We start from the raw sequence: 17,809 nt of genomic DNA on the forward strand, positions 1-17,809 counted from the left end.
CAATATATAAACAATTGTTAAGGATCTTTTTGAGAACTGGAATACTCAACATGTAATATGACTATAAAATCATCCTGTTAGAAAAGGGATTAATAATGATAAACATAAGAATATCCAGGGGGGGGGGGGGGGGGGGGAATGGATTTTATTTATACAGGATCTACATGTAATTTTGTACATTTTCCAGATAGTTTGTATTATGACTCCATTTAGCTGATTTTATCATGCCTATTGTTCCTCAGGTGAGCGATTTGGCCCATGGGCCTCTGTTCCTTTTGAGATTTACTCTAAATCAATTTTTTGCATAATCACATCTCTTTCTTTTTGCAGTTGCGACATCTCTTCACAAACAAATACATCCATGTCAGTACCACAAAGACGTCCAATACGGAGACGAACAACATGGCGGTATGTAGCCAGTGCCCTAGCTGATACTTCTTACACATGTATAATTGTGTAATTAACCGCAAACATTCTCGAAATAAATTGACTTGTGTTCTCCAATTTTCAGTAGAATTACCATGTAGATTCTCTCTCTCTCTCTCTCTCTCGATCTCCCACCCACAAAACGTTTTACTTTATTATTTCTTATAAATTATGTTATGTCTGAAATAAAAAAAAGCTTATTGTTAGGAATACACAATTATTCTACTTATCTGAATTGATGTGTGAGGTTTTTTTTAAAGGATTTTGTTTGTTAAGATGAGATTGATATTTGTGTAATCTCCTAAGTGTTCTTACAACACCATACACAAACTGTTGAATAATATTTCATTAAGTATACGGTAATGTAACAAGAGTTTAAAATTGTTAGTGCATGGTATATGTAATAGGGATATAGATTAAGGAGATTTAATATTATCAGAAACAAATGTATACCCTTGTTTAATAATCTCATGAAGGGTAATAGAAGTGCATTAACTATTAAAGTCTGTTGGATTATTCTTAGATCATAAATCACTTGTACTTTTAGATATTTTTTGGTATATTGTTATTGTACAGAAGATCATTGACTGTATAGGAACTGAAACGAAAGCTAAAGTGGTTTTCTAAACACATTTTGTCTCATATCAGGGGTGGACAATTTTTACATTTTGCTGAATTTCATATTTTAATATTAATAGAGACAATTCATTTCAAATTCATTTTGAAGCAGAAAAGTTAGTGTGATAAATATATTATCAAGTAAGTAAGAGGCCACAATTGGGATTAAACATATAAAACAAATTCTCATAAGGGACCTAGGGAAGGGATGGGGGTGGGGTTGTGATAAAGAAGAAGAATATATGAAAATTAAATATAAGAATTGATGACAGTGGTGATTTGGTTTGAGTTGTCCATATTGTCTTTCTATAGGTGGAGCTCTTGGCAGAGAACGCTAAACACGCACAGTTCCGTATCATGCCGCGGTACAAGGTCAAGGCTGAGGGTGATGTGGTACGTGTCATGGTGTTAGACTCCAGTATAATCTTATAGACAGCTTGATGAAGTTCATCATATTAATTCTTTAATCTGAAATTCCTTGCTTTTTTAAAAAGTAAAATTCATAATATTTGTTTCCAAAAAAAAAAAAAAAAATCCCATATTTGAGAGGTTTAATATGAAAATTCATCATATTTGTTTTCAAACAAAAATATTTTGCCATGATGTTGATGATTTTCTGATAAGCAAACTGTTATGGTTGATACCTGCCTTGTGTGAAATCAGCAGTGTTTGGGGTTATTAGTGTTTAAACAAACTGTTCTTTGTAGGTACAAGTGGACGACCAGGTTGTGTTGGAGAGTGTCAAGTCCTCGGGGTCCTACCTTCACGTCAGCAAGACAGTGCTGGGCCAGGTGTCAGTCTACAGAAGAAGGTCAGACCATCAGGGTCAAAGGTTACAACATTAACCTATGAACTGAGGGGAAAACTAAAGGTCTAGCAAGACCTGAAGCATAAAGTTTACAATACTAACATGTTAGAAGGAAGAAACTAAAGGCCTCATAAGGTCTGAAGCATAAAGGTTACAATATAAGGGAAAAGGGAAAGGTGTTTGAAGACCTCAAATGAAAAGGTTACAATATTACCCACAGTAACTGTTATAAGGGGAAAGCATAAGGTTTTATTAGACCAATCACATCGAAGGTTACACCAGTAACATATCATAAGGGGGAGATAAATGACCTAATGTAATCTATCAATTGTTGATCTTTTATTTTCAACCATTAAAAAACCCCTATAAAATCTATAATTCCACAATGCTAAGAGTAAAAACAGTTTAAACATATTTGCAAACATTCTAACGCTGCTGGTTTTGGACCACTCGATCTACTTGCAGTTCTTGTAAGTCAGCTGATAAAACAAAAGAAAGGCTAAAAAAAACCTGTAAATAAACTGGGTGGTTTACTTTAGTTAAACTTTAACTATTCATCAGCATTGTACTTATATGCTTGTCAATTTCAGACCCTGTGAACTTTTGTACGTTGAATTGACAATCATTGCACAACTTTATTGAATCTTGCACATACAGCAGCCTTTGAAATTTAATACAATGTTTTTGTTGAAAAGCGTGCAATTTTTAGGGTAAAGAAAAAATCTGTAGACAAAACTGATTGCTTGAATCTGTACTCTAAAACAAACAAACCAAGGATTGCACTGCAGCTATGGAATGACGATTCATTTAGCTGTCAAATTGTTTTTTGGATAATCTAGTCATGTGATAAAAGCAAATAATGCTGTTTATTTGGTGAAGGGGTTCAAATAAAAAAAAATTAAGAGACATGTTTAAGAATGGGGCCAGGGAACTTTATAATGTAAATATGCATCCACATGCAACACATAATAACCAAAAAAAAATATACTGACATAGACACAATTTGGAGGCAATGTCTGTTGTGTCTGTAGAAAGGTGTTTAAAAAATTGAAACCTGCAGAACTATTTACAAACACTTAGTGATTGACTAGGTTTTTAAGCTACCCGTTGATTTTTTGAACTGAAATTGCTGTTGGATTTGGCAGTCAAAATTTGTTTAGAAGTGTCTCTTCAAACACAATAGGATTCTCTGAATTGATTCTTGATTTTTTTCTTTATACCCCAAAACACCTCCTAATTTAATGTAGACACTATTTTCTCTGTGCCAATTACACAATTTTTATGTAACAGATAAAAATTGAGTAATCTCTCATTCATTCTGTATTAAATATAGTCATTGAAAATTGATTTTCTTTTTTTTTGCAAAAATTTGTTTCATAATACAGACAGGATGTAGGTGAATTGAAAGGTACATGTGTATAACAATTGTAGGCTGTTCGATAGATGTTTCCTGTCTTGACAGAAATCAAAGCGTATTATCTCACTGGAGGATTATTGAGTTTAAAATTCAGTTTCAATGTGGAAACCCATCATTGGTGTCTTTGTGAAATTGTAAATCCCTCGAGTCTTAATTCACTGCTTCGTATTTGCCAGCTAGCGGGAGCAGGATTATAGACTCTGAATACCCAATTTCTATAGCTGTTTTCAAATTTTAAAAGTTAGAATAGGAAAATATGTTCAAGTTATGTTCTGTTATGCTTTTTGTGCATATTTATTCATTCAGGTTATATTAGATCTTCTATTTTATTTGGCAGTGCCAAATACCAGTACTTGTAATCTGTTATTGGAAATCATTTAAACTATCTTGTTTTTCATTTGGTATCAAGAATCATTTATTTCAAATTTTTAATGTCTGCTTTTGTCTGAAATTAATGGAAAATTTTTAAAATTGTATTTTCAACAATTCAACAAGCTTTCTATTTAAAATTCAGTTTGGTTCATTTTCCACTCTTTACAATTTGGGATAAGCTGGATGGCATTATAAGGGCTTAATTAACCAGTGAAAGGGGACAAGAATGGTAAAACATTTTTATAGGGGTATGTCTCAAAGAAATGCATAAATGGCCAAGTCTATACATTATGTTTTCATTGATTCAAAGAAAAGAACTTTCTTTAGAAAAGACAATTTATTAAAGTAAATATTATTTCTATGCCTATCTTAAAATGCCCTTTCTTTAAACCTAAATGGTAATGCTCTTTCTTCAAAATGCTGATTGGTATCAGCCTAAAGCGCTCAAAAGCCCATTAAAGCAGCTGGATTAAACAGAGAAAGTACCGATATCTAGTTTTATTTATTTTATGGCAGAAAAAAATTGAAACTATTAAAAATATACCCGGTACAACAAACTTATTTTGTACCAATCAGTGAATACATTAATAATTGAAACAATATGCATGAACTTAAATTTCATTCTTGACCTTGATTGAGATTTCTCATAATTAATGTACATTGTAGGATCAAAGGTCCATTTAAAAACCTGTCTTCAATTATTGACTGTCACAATTGGTCAAAAAGAATTCTCTAACAATTCCAACAGTGTATTAAAATGAAAAAACCATTGAGCGATGTTGAATGCATATGATAATCATGCATTAACTGAACTCATTTGAGTTTCTAAAGTCATATAACTTGTTTTTCCTGAAGAGGGAGTGATGGTCATGGCCATTTTTTAAAAACCAATATTAATCTCCTTGAGAAGAAGGTCTCTGTATGTAAAAAGTTATAGGGTTCAAACAAATAAAATTGAATGCTACATGTAAAATATTTGCAATTTTTCTTTCCTATAGATGACAGTTTAAGGCTTAAATTATGTCCAAAATTCTCAGGAAAATCTGATGAGTAGATTGTTAACCACCTAGCTTCCTTAAGAATCTCAAATTTGATTTGACATTAATTATCCCCCCCCCCCCCCCCTTTCTCGAAGAAGAGAGGGCATATTGCTTTGGTGCTGCCTGTCTGTCCATCATCAGTTTCCGTTCATTTTCTTTGCAATGGTTACCAGTACACCTACTTAAATGACCCTTGGACTTCAAAAAATTCCAATTATTTGGAGTTTCCTGGTGCACTGGTGTTATTTTCTGAAGTTTGCTATATAAATATACATGTACGGGCAATATAATAAATTATCAAATTGATACTGTGCATGTGACAAAGAATTATGGAAGGGTTATGATATGGGAGAAGACATCCATATTTGTTTATGCATATTTAAACCTACTTTCATTCTACCTTTTTAATGTTTGTTAAATGAATATTACTTGTTTTAAAATTGAGTTTGTTTTGTTTAACAGCCATGAGTTGAACCTGTCGGTGCAGCAGTCTGGGTTCACCATCTACAGGAAGTACAAGCCGGCCCCCGAGGACATGGACCGCGTCAAGGTCGGTGACATCATCCGCTTCTACCACAAGGAGATGGAGGCGTACCTTGTGGCGGAGGGACTGTTTGACGATGAACTCCTCGAGGATGGTAAGCCTACCTCCCTGCTGTATCTCTAGTCTGTCTGTCTGTACATCTTTTCATTTGACTGCCTGCCTTTCAATGATTCTTTTATTTGACACAGAATTTTTAGAAGACTTTAATCTTTAGTTTTTAGCTCACCTGAGCCAAAGGCTCAAGTGAGCTTTTCTGATCACAATTTGTCCGTTGTCGTCGTCTTTGTAAACTTTTCACATTTTCATCTTCTTCTCAAGAACCACTGGGCAGATTTCAACCAAATTTGGCACAAAGCACCACTAGATGAAGGGGATTCAAGTTTGTTCAAATGAAGGGCCACGCCCTCTTTAAAGGGGAGATAATTGAGAATTATTGAAAATTTGTTGGTATTTTTCAAAAATCTTCTTCTCAGAAACTATTTGGTCTGAAAAGCTTAAACTTGTGTGGAGGCATCCTCAGGTAGTGTAGATTCAAGTTTGTTCAAATCATGTTCCCCGGGGGTAGGGAGGGGCTACAAGAGGGGGATCATGTTTTTCATAGGAATATATAGAGAAAATCTTTAAAAATCTTCTCTCTCAAAAACTATTAGGCCAGAAAAGCTCAAATTAAAATGGGAGCATCCTCAGATAGTGTAGATTCAAGTTTGTTCAAATCATGGTCCCCCTGGGGTAGGGTGGGGCCACAATTGGAGGATCAAGTTTAACATAGGAATATATAGAGAAAATCTTTAATAAAAATCTTCTTCTCAAAACCTTTTAGGCCAGGAAAGCTCAATTTGAGTGGAAGCATCCGCAGATCATATAGATTCAAGTTTGTTTAAATAATAGTCCAGGGGTAGGGTGAGGCCACAAATGGGGATGAATTTTTACATAAGAATATATAGAGAAAATCTTTACAAATCTTCTTTTTAAAGACTATTTGGCCAGAAAAGCTTAAACTTGTGTAGAGGCATCCTTGGGTAGTGTAAATTCAAGTTTGCAAAATCACAGTCCCTAGTGGTAGGGCGAGGCCGTGATGGCGGTTTGAATTTTTACATAGGAATATATAGAGAAAATCTTAAAAAATATTCTGGGAAAGTTTTCGGTCCAAAACTCAGAACTTAGTGTGAAAGCACAGGTTATGCAGATTTAAGTTTGATGAAACCATGATTCCCTAGAGAAAAGTGGGGCCACGAAATGGGGGGTAGGGGTGTATAGGATAGAGAAAAATCTTCTTACATGTACAACAACAAAAGGGGCTTGGTATTTACCAAAAAAAAAGAGGTGGATAAAAATTTGCAGATTTTCAATTTCTTTTAGCAAGATCTACTGTACTTAGTTGTCAAGATATTTTGATACTGTAATGCTAATTTGATCAGAATTAAGGCAATTGTTGCTCAGGTGAGCGATGTGGCCCCTGGGCCTCTTGTTTTTTATCTTGATCCAACTACAATGATGGTTACAAATGTAAATATAAATATTAGTGTGATTTATTTTGGTTTTGATTGTCAAAATTTGGTTTTAGATTTATTTTACTGATGTGAGTAGACTTGTTCAATCAACCTCCCCCCCCCCCCCCCCCTCTTTTTTTTCCTTTTTTGGGTGTCTTATGTAAAGCATTTCTCATAGAAAACCTACTTTAGATGCAGTTATCACTTTTCAGTGCCTTATGCATGTGTACCACTGATATAAAGCAATCTCTCTGTTTTCAGTACACCTAAGGATGAGACCCATGGACCCGGCCAATCCTAAGACCCTGTTCCCAAGTACATCAGCGGTCACTTACTGGCAGATCGAGCTCCAAGAGGGACCAGTTCAAGGTACATCAGTTTACTGAAACAAAGTTCAAGGTGGTTAAAGCATTGTCTAAGGAGTAGAATTTTGCTGCATCTTGGAAAGAGCTTAAAGACTGTGGGTTGAAACCTAAGGTCAAGTTAAGAGTGAAACAATATTGTTTTAATGGAGTTTCACATTCATATTACTCAAAAAGTCAGAATTATCTATTTGTCATCTTGAAGTGCTATATGTCTTTAGTGGATCTGATTAGTTATGTATGTAAGGACTGTTTTGTGTCATTGAAATCTATCATATTATTGCCATAAAAAATAGAAATGAAACTAAACAAGATCATTCATTTTTTTCAGGAGGAGTTTTGAAGTGGGAACAACAATGTAAAATAATACACATGTGTACTCGAAAGTACCTGACTGTCAAAGACGGTCATGTGACCTTAACAGGTGACCACAGGGACCCGACGACCGTGTTCAGGCTGCACCCTGTCATCAGGGTAAGGGTTAATGTGATTTCTTCTCTGAACTTAATTTAAGCTCTTTTCATCTGCAGTTTCTAGTACATGTATAGTGTTACTATAGCTTTAGTAAAGCATACCCTTTTTGCTTTGTGAGGAGATAGTTACTGCTTCAAATTAATGCAATATATATTATTTTTTGTGTGAAAACACCACAGCAATGTTTTTGTGAGTTACAATGTAATAGTTAGAAGATTGAAAGTAGAATAGATACATTATGTAGATCATTGCTTGGGAGCAAATTCAGACTATATGCAGGGACTTCTACGTTATGATCCTTAGGTTTATATGATACATTCATTTCTACACCATTTTGACTATACATACAAAATTAAGGTGTTATTAGGGATAAAATACCAAGGTTGACTTCCAGTTTTAAAAAGGTCACCTTTTCTGTCTGCCCTTTGACTATATAAGTGAGCTATTCTGATCACATTTTGTCTGTCGTCCGTCCTTCTGTCTGTAAACTTATCACATTTTCAACTTCTTCTCAAGAACTACTGGGCCAATTTCAACCAAACTTGGCACAAATCATCCTTAGGCAAAGGGAATTCAAAGTTGTGAAAATTAAGGGCCACACCTATTTTCAAGGGGAGATAATTAGAAATTAATGAAAAATTTCGAGTAATTTTCTTCTCAAGAACCATAAAGCCAGGAAAGCTGAAACTTGTGTGGATGCATCCTCAGGTAGTGTAGATTCAATGTTATGAAAATCATGATCCCCAGGGGTAGGATGGGGCCACAATGGAGGGTCGAAGTTTTACATAGGAATATATAGAGTAAATCTTTAAAAATCTTCTTCTCAGAGACTAATCAGCCAGGAAAGCTGAAACTAGTGTGGAAGTATCCTCAGGTAGTGTAGATTCAAAGTTGTGAAAATCATGATCCCTGGGGATAGGATGGGGCCACATGGGGGGGGGTTAAAGTTTTACATAGGAATATATAGAGTAAATCTTTAGAAATCTTCTTCTAAGAAACTAATCAGCCAGATGATTCTTTATAATTGTTAAGACTTTGGCTCCAGGACAATTTTTCTGCCTCACAAGAAGGTTCAAAGTTTGATGTAGCTTTATATCCCATATATAAACAATCGTTAAGGATCTTTTTGAGAACTGCAATACTCAACATGTGATATGACTATAAAATCATCCTGTTAGAAAAAGGACTAATGATTATAAACATAAGAATATCCAGGGGGAAAATGGATTTTATTTATACAGGATGTACATGTATTATTGTACATTGTCCAGATTGGTTATATTATGAATCCATTAAGCTGATTTTATCATACCTATTGTTCCTCAGGTGAGCGATGTGGCCCATGGGCCTCTTGTTATTGGTGTTCTTAAGACAAAATCTGAATTTAATTACATTTTAATCTTATCACATTTGTTATAAAGACAAAATTCATTGATTTTTCATACAGTACGTTTTAAATCCTACAATATTTTTACCATATAAATCCTTAATATCTCTATTCTTCTCCCCTTCTTTCTTTGGATTGAATGAGTTGTTGTATATATTGTGTAACCAAAGGGAACCTTTTTACATGTTTCACCGATCTGTTCTGCTTCTTGTGATACCAGCAGCTTGTGAGTATACACCTATGGTTCATTAATGTTGTTGTTTACTTTTGTTTAATGTCGGCCATTGCATGATTATCATACAGTAATGTTGTCCATCTCTCTCATGACTCTTTGAAGCCATAGCATGGCAAAGGATTGCTTTTTACAGTTCTTACTCTGATATCTGTAATACTGAAACTACACCCACTAATCAAGGGTGACAGTTTGCCCATCTCATGCAAGAGAAAAGTGGATGATTGTCTCCCTTGTCTAGGAAAGATGGATGGAAGTAACAGATCAATAAATCAAACTTTTAAAAACTTTTGGATATTGAAATTCTTTGTATGCTGGAAAGGTCAAATATTTGCATGGGAATTGTTTTACGAGTCTAATTCTGTCTAAATTTTCTACCCTTCTTAATGAAACATATTAACCTTTCTGCTAACTTTAAAAGCTTTTTATAATTGATTGTTACTTCTTTGTGACTGTCAAGGTCAAAGGTTATGAAGTTATAGTTCAAGGTCATCCACATATATTAGTCACATTGCAAAATTTTGGTCAGTATTAATTGACTCTTAATGTTCAATTTGACCAGATAAAGACCTAAAACAACACATCTCATAATTTACATAAAACATACATGTTTTACATGAGAAAATCTTTTCTTTTTTCAATTTAAAGAATTTATTTTGAATAGTATTTATACCATTCATTTGTTTCAGGGTTTTTTTTAAGTCTTTAGTATTTTTTTAGTAAGTTCATGTATCTTAAGATGAGTGGAATTACAATTTTTCTCAGAAATTGGTATATTTTGAAGATCCCCATAAAATCAAAATTGATATAAAGATCCAGTTCTGTTAAGAGTCAGATTTCCTTTATTCAGTTTTAAATTTTGTAATCTTTTGTTATTGGTACAGTATTTGTAAAGCCTAAAATCCTTGCTAGCTATAGATTGATTGTTCTATTCATGACTGGTATTCTATATTGAAGATACATTAATTGATTTTTTTTTCATGAATTAGTTATTTGAAAATGCTGATTTCATCTTATTTGCTTGAAATCTAGAGCTACATTAACCATGTTATATTTTTTGACATTGAAACTTGACTACACAAATTGAACAATTTCCAGAAATACTTTGAATTCCTCCCCTGTTTTTACTTTACACTGTTTGATTACCTTACAAGACTGTGCGTCATTCGGATTCTCATGTGAGTTGGTGGCGGTAGTGACATTACCAAACTTTATTTTTAATTATACTCTGCCATTATATTGATTTCTCTGTTAGAGCGCATATGCATGACAGTATATATGAACTATGTATTATGATATTATTTGTACCTTATCACTGGATATCAAAAAGCGTAGAATTTATTGACTAGAATTCTGTTGTCCTAAAATCACGTACATTCTTTATCAGTTGGGTTTCCTCTTACATTATAATTACACTTATTTTGACTATAAGCAAACACTTGTTCATTTAACATATTTGTACACTTATAAAACATATACATATAATACATGTATTATTTTAAACAAACTTTCTTCACAAAGTGTATTCTTGTTAAAACTTTCCTTTTATTTAGATGATGAAGATGATGATAAAAATGATGATTTTGTTAGTCCATCATCAAATAAATGGATGTCTGATTTGATATTATTTCTCATATTTTGTTGGACCTGAGTCACATCATCACTTGCATGAATCTTTTGTGTGAGGACAGGGAATATTTCCTGTTCTTCAACTCCTGTGGCCTAGTCAGAGAATATCCATTTCCTGATTATGATGCAAGTAATTGTTGAAGTATAATTTGATGGTTTTTTTCTGATTTCAGGAGAACGATGACATTCCACTGGACAGTTATTGTCGCATTGAACACGTGGTCTCTGGGAGCTGGCTCCATGCCTGTCCTGGTACAACTCTTTCCATGCTTTTCTTAAATGTTATTTAGGCCACACTAATTTAATTTCTTGATAGTCAGACATCTGATGAGAAAAAGTACAAATGGTCAAGAAATTAAATTATTAAGTTATTATCATGTTTTGTAGGCAAAATTTTTAGGTGGTACATAAATAAATTTGAGCCAGCTGTTATATTTTATCTAATTTTAAGATCAAAACAATTAAAGATACAAAATATAGAGCAAAAATAGAATATTTGAGTGCGGAAAATTGGACAAGTAATATAATTTGAATAGTTTTGTTTAAATACGAGCGCGCAGTTCCGGCAAGCAAGAAATTAAATTGATGTGGCTTTACATGTTTTGCAAGGATAGATTGATATCGGTTTGATTGCAAGGCCCAAAGATTTATATCATTCTCCTTTACTATTTTAGTAAAAATGTAAGATTAAGGAAAATACCTTTTGACAGTTTTACATTTGTATTTGATTTATGTTTATTGGTTATATATGTTATAATATGTATATCATAATAGTTTGTTATGTTATTTTTATTTTTCGCCCACAGAGGAATATGTAAGAAAACAGACAATGAAGTCAGAGGACAATAAGGCTATGGCCTCTTTGAAATGGAGCACTGCAGAACTCAAGCAGGTGAAGATTGAATAATTCTAACTGATAATATTTATTCTAAAGTCAGTACATATATAGATTTCGGTAACCTACTCATATCTGATTATTTTCTCAGAGTTTCTTCTTTGGTAAGATTTGAGCAGAGATATTCAATCATGCAATGAGCAAATAAATTTTCAGTTTCGATTTTGTGTGGTACATGGAATCCATCCGGGGGAACCACTTTGTCAAACTTAATTTTAATAATACATGTATTTATATGATTCAATTATTCATTACTTAATGCTGCCAGGCCACTCGTCAAGGAGTAAGTAAATTTTGTCATGTGAATTTTGTAATGTACATGTACATGATATTTTTAAATGCAACATTAATGATCTAAGTGTTTATAGATATATCCTTGTGCAGTTATGATAAAATTTTGAAATTTGGATGAATTACTTCAAAGCAAGTCATTTCATTTTCTGTGTTATTTATGAACTGATACGTAAAGTACAATCTCAGTAGTGGTTTGGACAACCACTGAAGTTATTGGACAACAGTATTCCTGTTTAGATATCTGTATGTGTTACAGATTTTTCATACATTTTATGGTTTTGCTTCAGCCAGAATCACTACAGGTATTCAGTGCATCAATTGAGTACTTAATTCACGAAATGTACAGTTTGTCTTTAATATTAAGAGATGTTTCATTGAATTTATTGAAATTCTTGATCATTAATGCAAGAATATAATAAAGAAATTTTTCTAGCTACACACAAAATAACAACTCTCCATGCAGTCGGTTGAAATTTTGAAGCACAAGTTCTCAAACTGTGTTTTAACATTGTTGGCACATGAAGTTGTGAATGTTAACAACTCCACAATTTGATCTGAACATATTGATAATGTCAGTTGACATAAACGTTTGACCTTTAACCCCAGACTCCTGCACCAACCTCCGAAACAACTGGTGGAAAAAAGAGAATCAATAAAAAACGAAGTCAGACATTAAGCGTGAGTAACGAGAATGCATGGGGTGTCTATGGGTGACAGATGCCCCCAAACTGCAAATACTTGTCGTATTGAGAATGTTTTTCATTAATAATTTGGGGTTTTTGTGATTGTGTTGTGATATTTGTTGGTTTTAATTGTACAAAAAATGTATTGTAAACATTGCCATCAGTTTACAAAATCTTAACTGCGGTAAATGTATGTTAAATCTGTGGACTTGCTCTGTGGTTTTAATTAATAAAACTTATATTTTGTTTTTTATTCTGACTGCTTTTCAATTGGCAGAATTTTAAAAAAAATCTTATGTTAAATTTGTCCTTGTATTGAACAAGTCCCTTAAAGTGATTAAAGCAGTTTGTTAAGGTTTATGAAATATTAAATTGACTCTAAGAGTTGTGTTTCAATATGTTGTAGTTGTGCTTTATTTCTGGTAAACCTTAGAGTTTGAGATCAGCATTTACAATGTCATGGAGTTTCAAGATTTTATTCAGTCAGTGACTTAATTGCTTTAATTTTAAATGATAAATATGATAAAAATTTTAGTACAGTAATTGAATGAAGTCAAAGTACTGGGGATACTGACATGTACTTCACATGTTTACTATAGATGACAAGTTTAATATTAAGTTATTCTATGGGAAGTAAGCAAATTTTGTTAAGACGGAAGCTGGAAGGAATTTATTTTTTGCTATTTTTTATACATCTAGAATAATTGGTTTGTTTGGGGGTTTTTTTTTGCTATTTTTCATACATCTAGAATAGGTGTGAGCATAATATACAGATGCATCATTAGATATGTGTTTATAGAAGGAAGGATACCATTGAGAGTCAAACTTTCAAAGAGAGATAAAATAGCAATTCCTTAATCAGTTAAGATTTTGATTCAAATGGCATAATGGTGTTAGCCAGTAGAGGCAGTAGAGTTGTTTTTGCATGCACAGCAAAAATAATATATATGTGTTGTACTGTTCATTTTTTAAATCATGATTCAAATATAAAAAACATGCAATCTGTGGGTATTTTTTTTAATGTTTTGCTCATTTTATTGTCATCACAAGGCAAGAAAGACAAAGGGATGGTCTGTGGTTTAAAAAGCTCAATGGAGCATTTTAGTACTTTGATTTTCAGGTTTCAATTCATATAGGCTCAAGGGCCTCAATATATGTGAGATCAAATGCATGTGAGATAAGAGGGTCATTGAAATGAAATTTGTTATTCCCTTCATACTTTGCAGGTTAATTTTAAAACAATACAGGTATAAAAAAAAAAGACATATATTCTGATCATGCGGGTGTTCGACAAGTAGGAGTGTTTAGCCTTTAGCTGTTTCGTATACATGAACTCACATTAGATATAACTTGATGAAATAGGATATACATGCAAATGAAAATTCAAAAAATGCAGGCAATGCGCATATCAACACTATTATAGCAGATATACAATTACAAAATGCACAATTGCTATTTTGTTTTGATGAATGGTGGCACTCTTGTGAACGCATAGAAAAAAACAATGGATGCACCAATCATATAGTCTAAAGACTGAGTTCTTTTTTCAGCAACTGATTTGCCTTTATTCATTAGCTGAAATGTCCTGTTTTGTATTAAATTATCATTTATTAAATGTTGTGATAATGTCATTTTTTTTATCTGGATGTTTTAATAATTTAATCTGTGTGTGCATTTTGTTATGTTTTTTCTGATATATTTTAATTTTGTGTATACAGTAGAAGAAACGAGATAACAGAAAGTGGGTTTAGAAAAAGCTATTTGCACCTATAATGAAAATTTGATTGAGCTTCATTTAAATGATTATGATAAATTTAGCCATTGAAATGTTTGATATAAATATGTTAAAAAAAGAAAAGTAAGGGAAATTCATGTAGCTATACTACTTTTATCATCAGATATGAAAATTGTTCAGATGTGCATGATTTATCCTGAATTTGATTAGCTGATAAATATCAAGAGGATGATATAATATGACCTGCTTTATGTTTTAGATTGGAATTATTGAGGAGAAGCAGTACGATGATGCTTTCACCATCCAGGGGGTGGAAGAGGAGCATGTGGAGATCTTCCATCACATGGCAGGAATGGTCCCCTTCATCCAGAAACTGGTGTCAGATGTAAGTCTTCTCATACATACTGCAGAGATATAAATAAATCTTATATATGGCACTTTGTATGGCTTGGGTTGAGAAAAAAGAATGAAGCAAGACATGATTTCAAGCTCCTAAGTCATGGCAAGGCAAGAGAAAAAAAATTGGGACCTGTTTGATTCTGTCTGCAGATGCCAATTATTTTGTATCTGTTTGATTGTTAGTCTTGAACACTTGTGGCGCAATACGGCAAGAAAAAAAATCAGGACCTAAATTCACTGGAATACATTTAAATCAATGAAATCTGTGGTGCTCTATTTTAGTCTCTGTTTTACTTCAGACAGCTGTTATTGTAATATCAGTTACGCTACAGTGATAATGCACGACTTTAAAAAGATCTCGATATCCGATATCCTGTTGCTCAACCTCACAATATCACTGCAAGGTGAAAGGAATGCTCAAGTGAATTATAAATTATTAACCACAAAGGCAAAAAAATATTGGTTGCTCTTTGAGGAGAAAAGAAATTTAAAAGTCCCTAGGAAAACGGGTTAAAATAATCAATGACTGGGTTGATACTAAAGACATGAAGCTTTTAAAAATAAATCAATAAATTGATATATTTGATGAATGGCTTCATTGTTGTTTTTTTTTCCATGCATCAGGTCCTTGCAAATTCTAAAGCAAACGTTAGAATTTAGAACAGAAAGAGAAACAAATGTGGCACATAATTATTATATTGTACAGTAGAGAATTATTAAATCTTTCTTCATTAATATTATGTTTTGATTTACTGGTTTTCTTAAAGTACCAAATGAAAATATTTAAAGCCATAATGTTGTTTTAATATGTAATATTTTTTATCAACAAAATATTTTATTTGAGCTAATATCATGATGTTTTAATGGGAAATAACTCTTTATGATTCTTTTATTTATAGAAAAAATCTGGGCTAACCCTGAATGCAAAAATGGCACATGACACAGTCGTAGTAAGTATCAATCAGGAAAAAAACCCTAAATTGGTGCAAACCCAGCATCTGTATATCTTCATTTCAGTGCATTTTAAATGCAGAATTTCAAAATCAGAATAAATGATTTTATTTATTGTATGATGACCTGTCCATCAAAATACGTCTTCCCATTAGAATATTTTTACTCTATCTCAGAAACATGCAGGCATTTTAAAGATGGTATGGGACACCTAAATATTGTGATGTACTTCCTATCGAAATAAGACAATAAATTCAAATATGGTTTTATATAATTATTTACCCTCAAATTTAAAATCTAACAGCGTAGTGTAATGGATAAGAATGTTTTCTATGAATTTATAACTCCTGAGTACAAATTCCACTGGACCTTTTATAATTGTTCTCTTTATAAAAATAAAAAAAGATATTTTTGGGCAAATATTGTAGAATTATGAAAATTATAGAATGATGAAAGTAGTTTGATAATGATGTACTTTTCTCCACATTAGTATTGACGAGTGCCACATACCACTTAATAATTTCACAAAGTTAACACTATAAGATGTGTGTAAAATAATTTTTATGGACTTGTTAGTGGCATCGTTACATTTGACTTTGTTTTATTTTCAGGCTTTGGGGGAGCTTAGTCGTTACATGATTGTAGACGGACAGCCAGAGAAAAATCGGCAGAAACTGATGCGCAACCTTAGGGTAATTAGACCACAGTGATATACATACACCGTTTTAATCATGTACTTCTCTATGTCTTATAGACATTCAGAAAGACTGTATTAATTAGAAATGATTTCTACATTTGATATTTATGATTGATACACATGTTAGTTTTTAATAGGAAATAAAAGGGAGAGAAAAAAATATTTTATGATAGAAAATGGCAACTGTAATGGAGATGTTTTATGTTTTATTTGTTTTTCAGATTGTTGAACTTCTAATTTACCTGCTACAGATTCCATTCAGAGGAAGTGATGATCAATTGTAAGCGATAAGCCTGGAACTTCCAGAAATATTCTTCTTTGAAATCCATCCATTTTGCTATTAATAATCCAAAAAATTGCCAAATTTACTGGACATAAAAGCATCAATCTTTTTAGTACATTTTAATTCTTATTTTGAATGCTATATTCCGATATTATGCAGTCACCTGACCAAGATCTTTGTGGAGGCGTACAACGTCCTGTACACGTACCTGATGGGAGACAGCAGGAAGAACGAGCTGTACATCGCCAAGTACATCGACTTCTTCCTGTCTCAGTTTGAACTGAAGGAGGTGAGCTGACCAATGAACATTAAGTTTTCTTATATTGATTAAAGTGTGTTATTTGTCCTACTTTTCACATTTTTAAAGGGGAGCTTTTTCCATTAGAAATTTAGTTAGATATGCCTTGGAACACTTTTGAAATTTATTACAATTATATGAATTTTATTGTATTGTTGATAAATGGACACCGATCATGCTATGTGTCTTTTGAATTTTCTTTATTGTTTGACCAGGGTCAGATCGGTCTGAATGCCGCCCACATGGTGATGGAGCTGATCAAGGATAATCGTAAAATCGTGGATCGAATCTCCCACGATCACATCAACAAGTTTGTGGAACTTCTCCAGAGAGACAAGGTAACATCAACTGCTAAAATCTAGAAACTACATTGAAGTATTATAGGTTTTGATGGGTATTATTAGTAGGCCCAGGGAAAACAGAAAAAAAAACAGTTTAATTCTTTGTTGCAAAATTTGATTGGCTTTATTCTGAACAGCGCCAAAAGGAAAATTTGGTCCTCAAATGATTTATAAAAAATAATCTTTGTAAAGCTTGGAAAGTACATATGAAAGTCATTTTACATCTGATAATAGTTAATTTCTATAATGATAACAATTTCACATCATTTTTTAAATTTAATGATCTTGAACCTTTTGGTCAGAATCACCGATACCTGGACCTGCTGGCTGTGCTGTGTGTGTGTGATGGAGTGTCCATCCCAGACAACCAGATCTACATCACTCAAGTCTGGCTCATGAAAGGAAACAGGGTAACAGGCTAAAATTGAATCTTA

The 17,809-nt window shown here is 32.9% G+C and overlaps 1 protein-coding gene across 21 annotated transcripts in view; it reads left to right on the plus strand.

Annotated features, from left to right (window-relative positions):
- Nucleotides 1-17,809, plus strand: part of LOC128180251 (inositol 1,4,5-trisphosphate receptor type 3-like) — a 99,972-nt gene that overhangs the window by 19,586 nt on the left and 62,577 nt on the right. For 19 of the 21 annotated variants that reach the window (XM_052848213.1, XM_052848198.1, XM_052848203.1 and 16 more), the window contains exons 5-21: nucleotides 331-408; nucleotides 1,357-1,437; nucleotides 1,752-1,855; nucleotides 5,144-5,319; nucleotides 6,977-7,084; nucleotides 7,409-7,551; nucleotides 10,973-11,051; nucleotides 11,606-11,691; nucleotides 11,963-11,977; nucleotides 12,595-12,666; nucleotides 14,666-14,791; nucleotides 15,705-15,755; nucleotides 16,368-16,448; nucleotides 16,675-16,733; nucleotides 16,896-17,025; nucleotides 17,250-17,372; nucleotides 17,678-17,785. In XM_052848213.1, coding sequence (XP_052704173.1) covers nucleotides 331-408; nucleotides 1,357-1,437; nucleotides 1,752-1,855; nucleotides 5,144-5,319; nucleotides 6,977-7,084; nucleotides 7,409-7,551; nucleotides 10,973-11,051; nucleotides 11,606-11,691; nucleotides 11,963-11,977; nucleotides 12,595-12,666; nucleotides 14,666-14,791; nucleotides 15,705-15,755; nucleotides 16,368-16,448; nucleotides 16,675-16,733; nucleotides 16,896-17,025; nucleotides 17,250-17,372; nucleotides 17,678-17,785 — 1,620 coding nt within the window. The remainder of the gene's footprint in view (nucleotides 1-330; nucleotides 409-1,356; nucleotides 1,438-1,751; nucleotides 1,856-5,143; nucleotides 5,320-6,976; nucleotides 7,085-7,408; nucleotides 7,552-10,972; nucleotides 11,052-11,605; nucleotides 11,692-11,962; nucleotides 11,978-12,594; nucleotides 12,667-14,665; nucleotides 14,792-15,704; nucleotides 15,756-16,367; nucleotides 16,449-16,674; nucleotides 16,734-16,895; nucleotides 17,026-17,249; nucleotides 17,373-17,677; nucleotides 17,786-17,809) is intronic. The other 2 variants (XM_052848195.1, XM_052848211.1) reach the window with 2 other exon arrangements.

Source organism: Crassostrea angulata, chromosome 4 (genome assembly GCF_025612915.1).
Source record: "Crassostrea angulata isolate pt1a10 chromosome 4, ASM2561291v2, whole genome shotgun sequence".
Classification (NCBI taxonomy): Eukaryota; Metazoa; Mollusca; class Bivalvia; order Ostreida; family Ostreidae; genus Magallana; species Magallana angulata.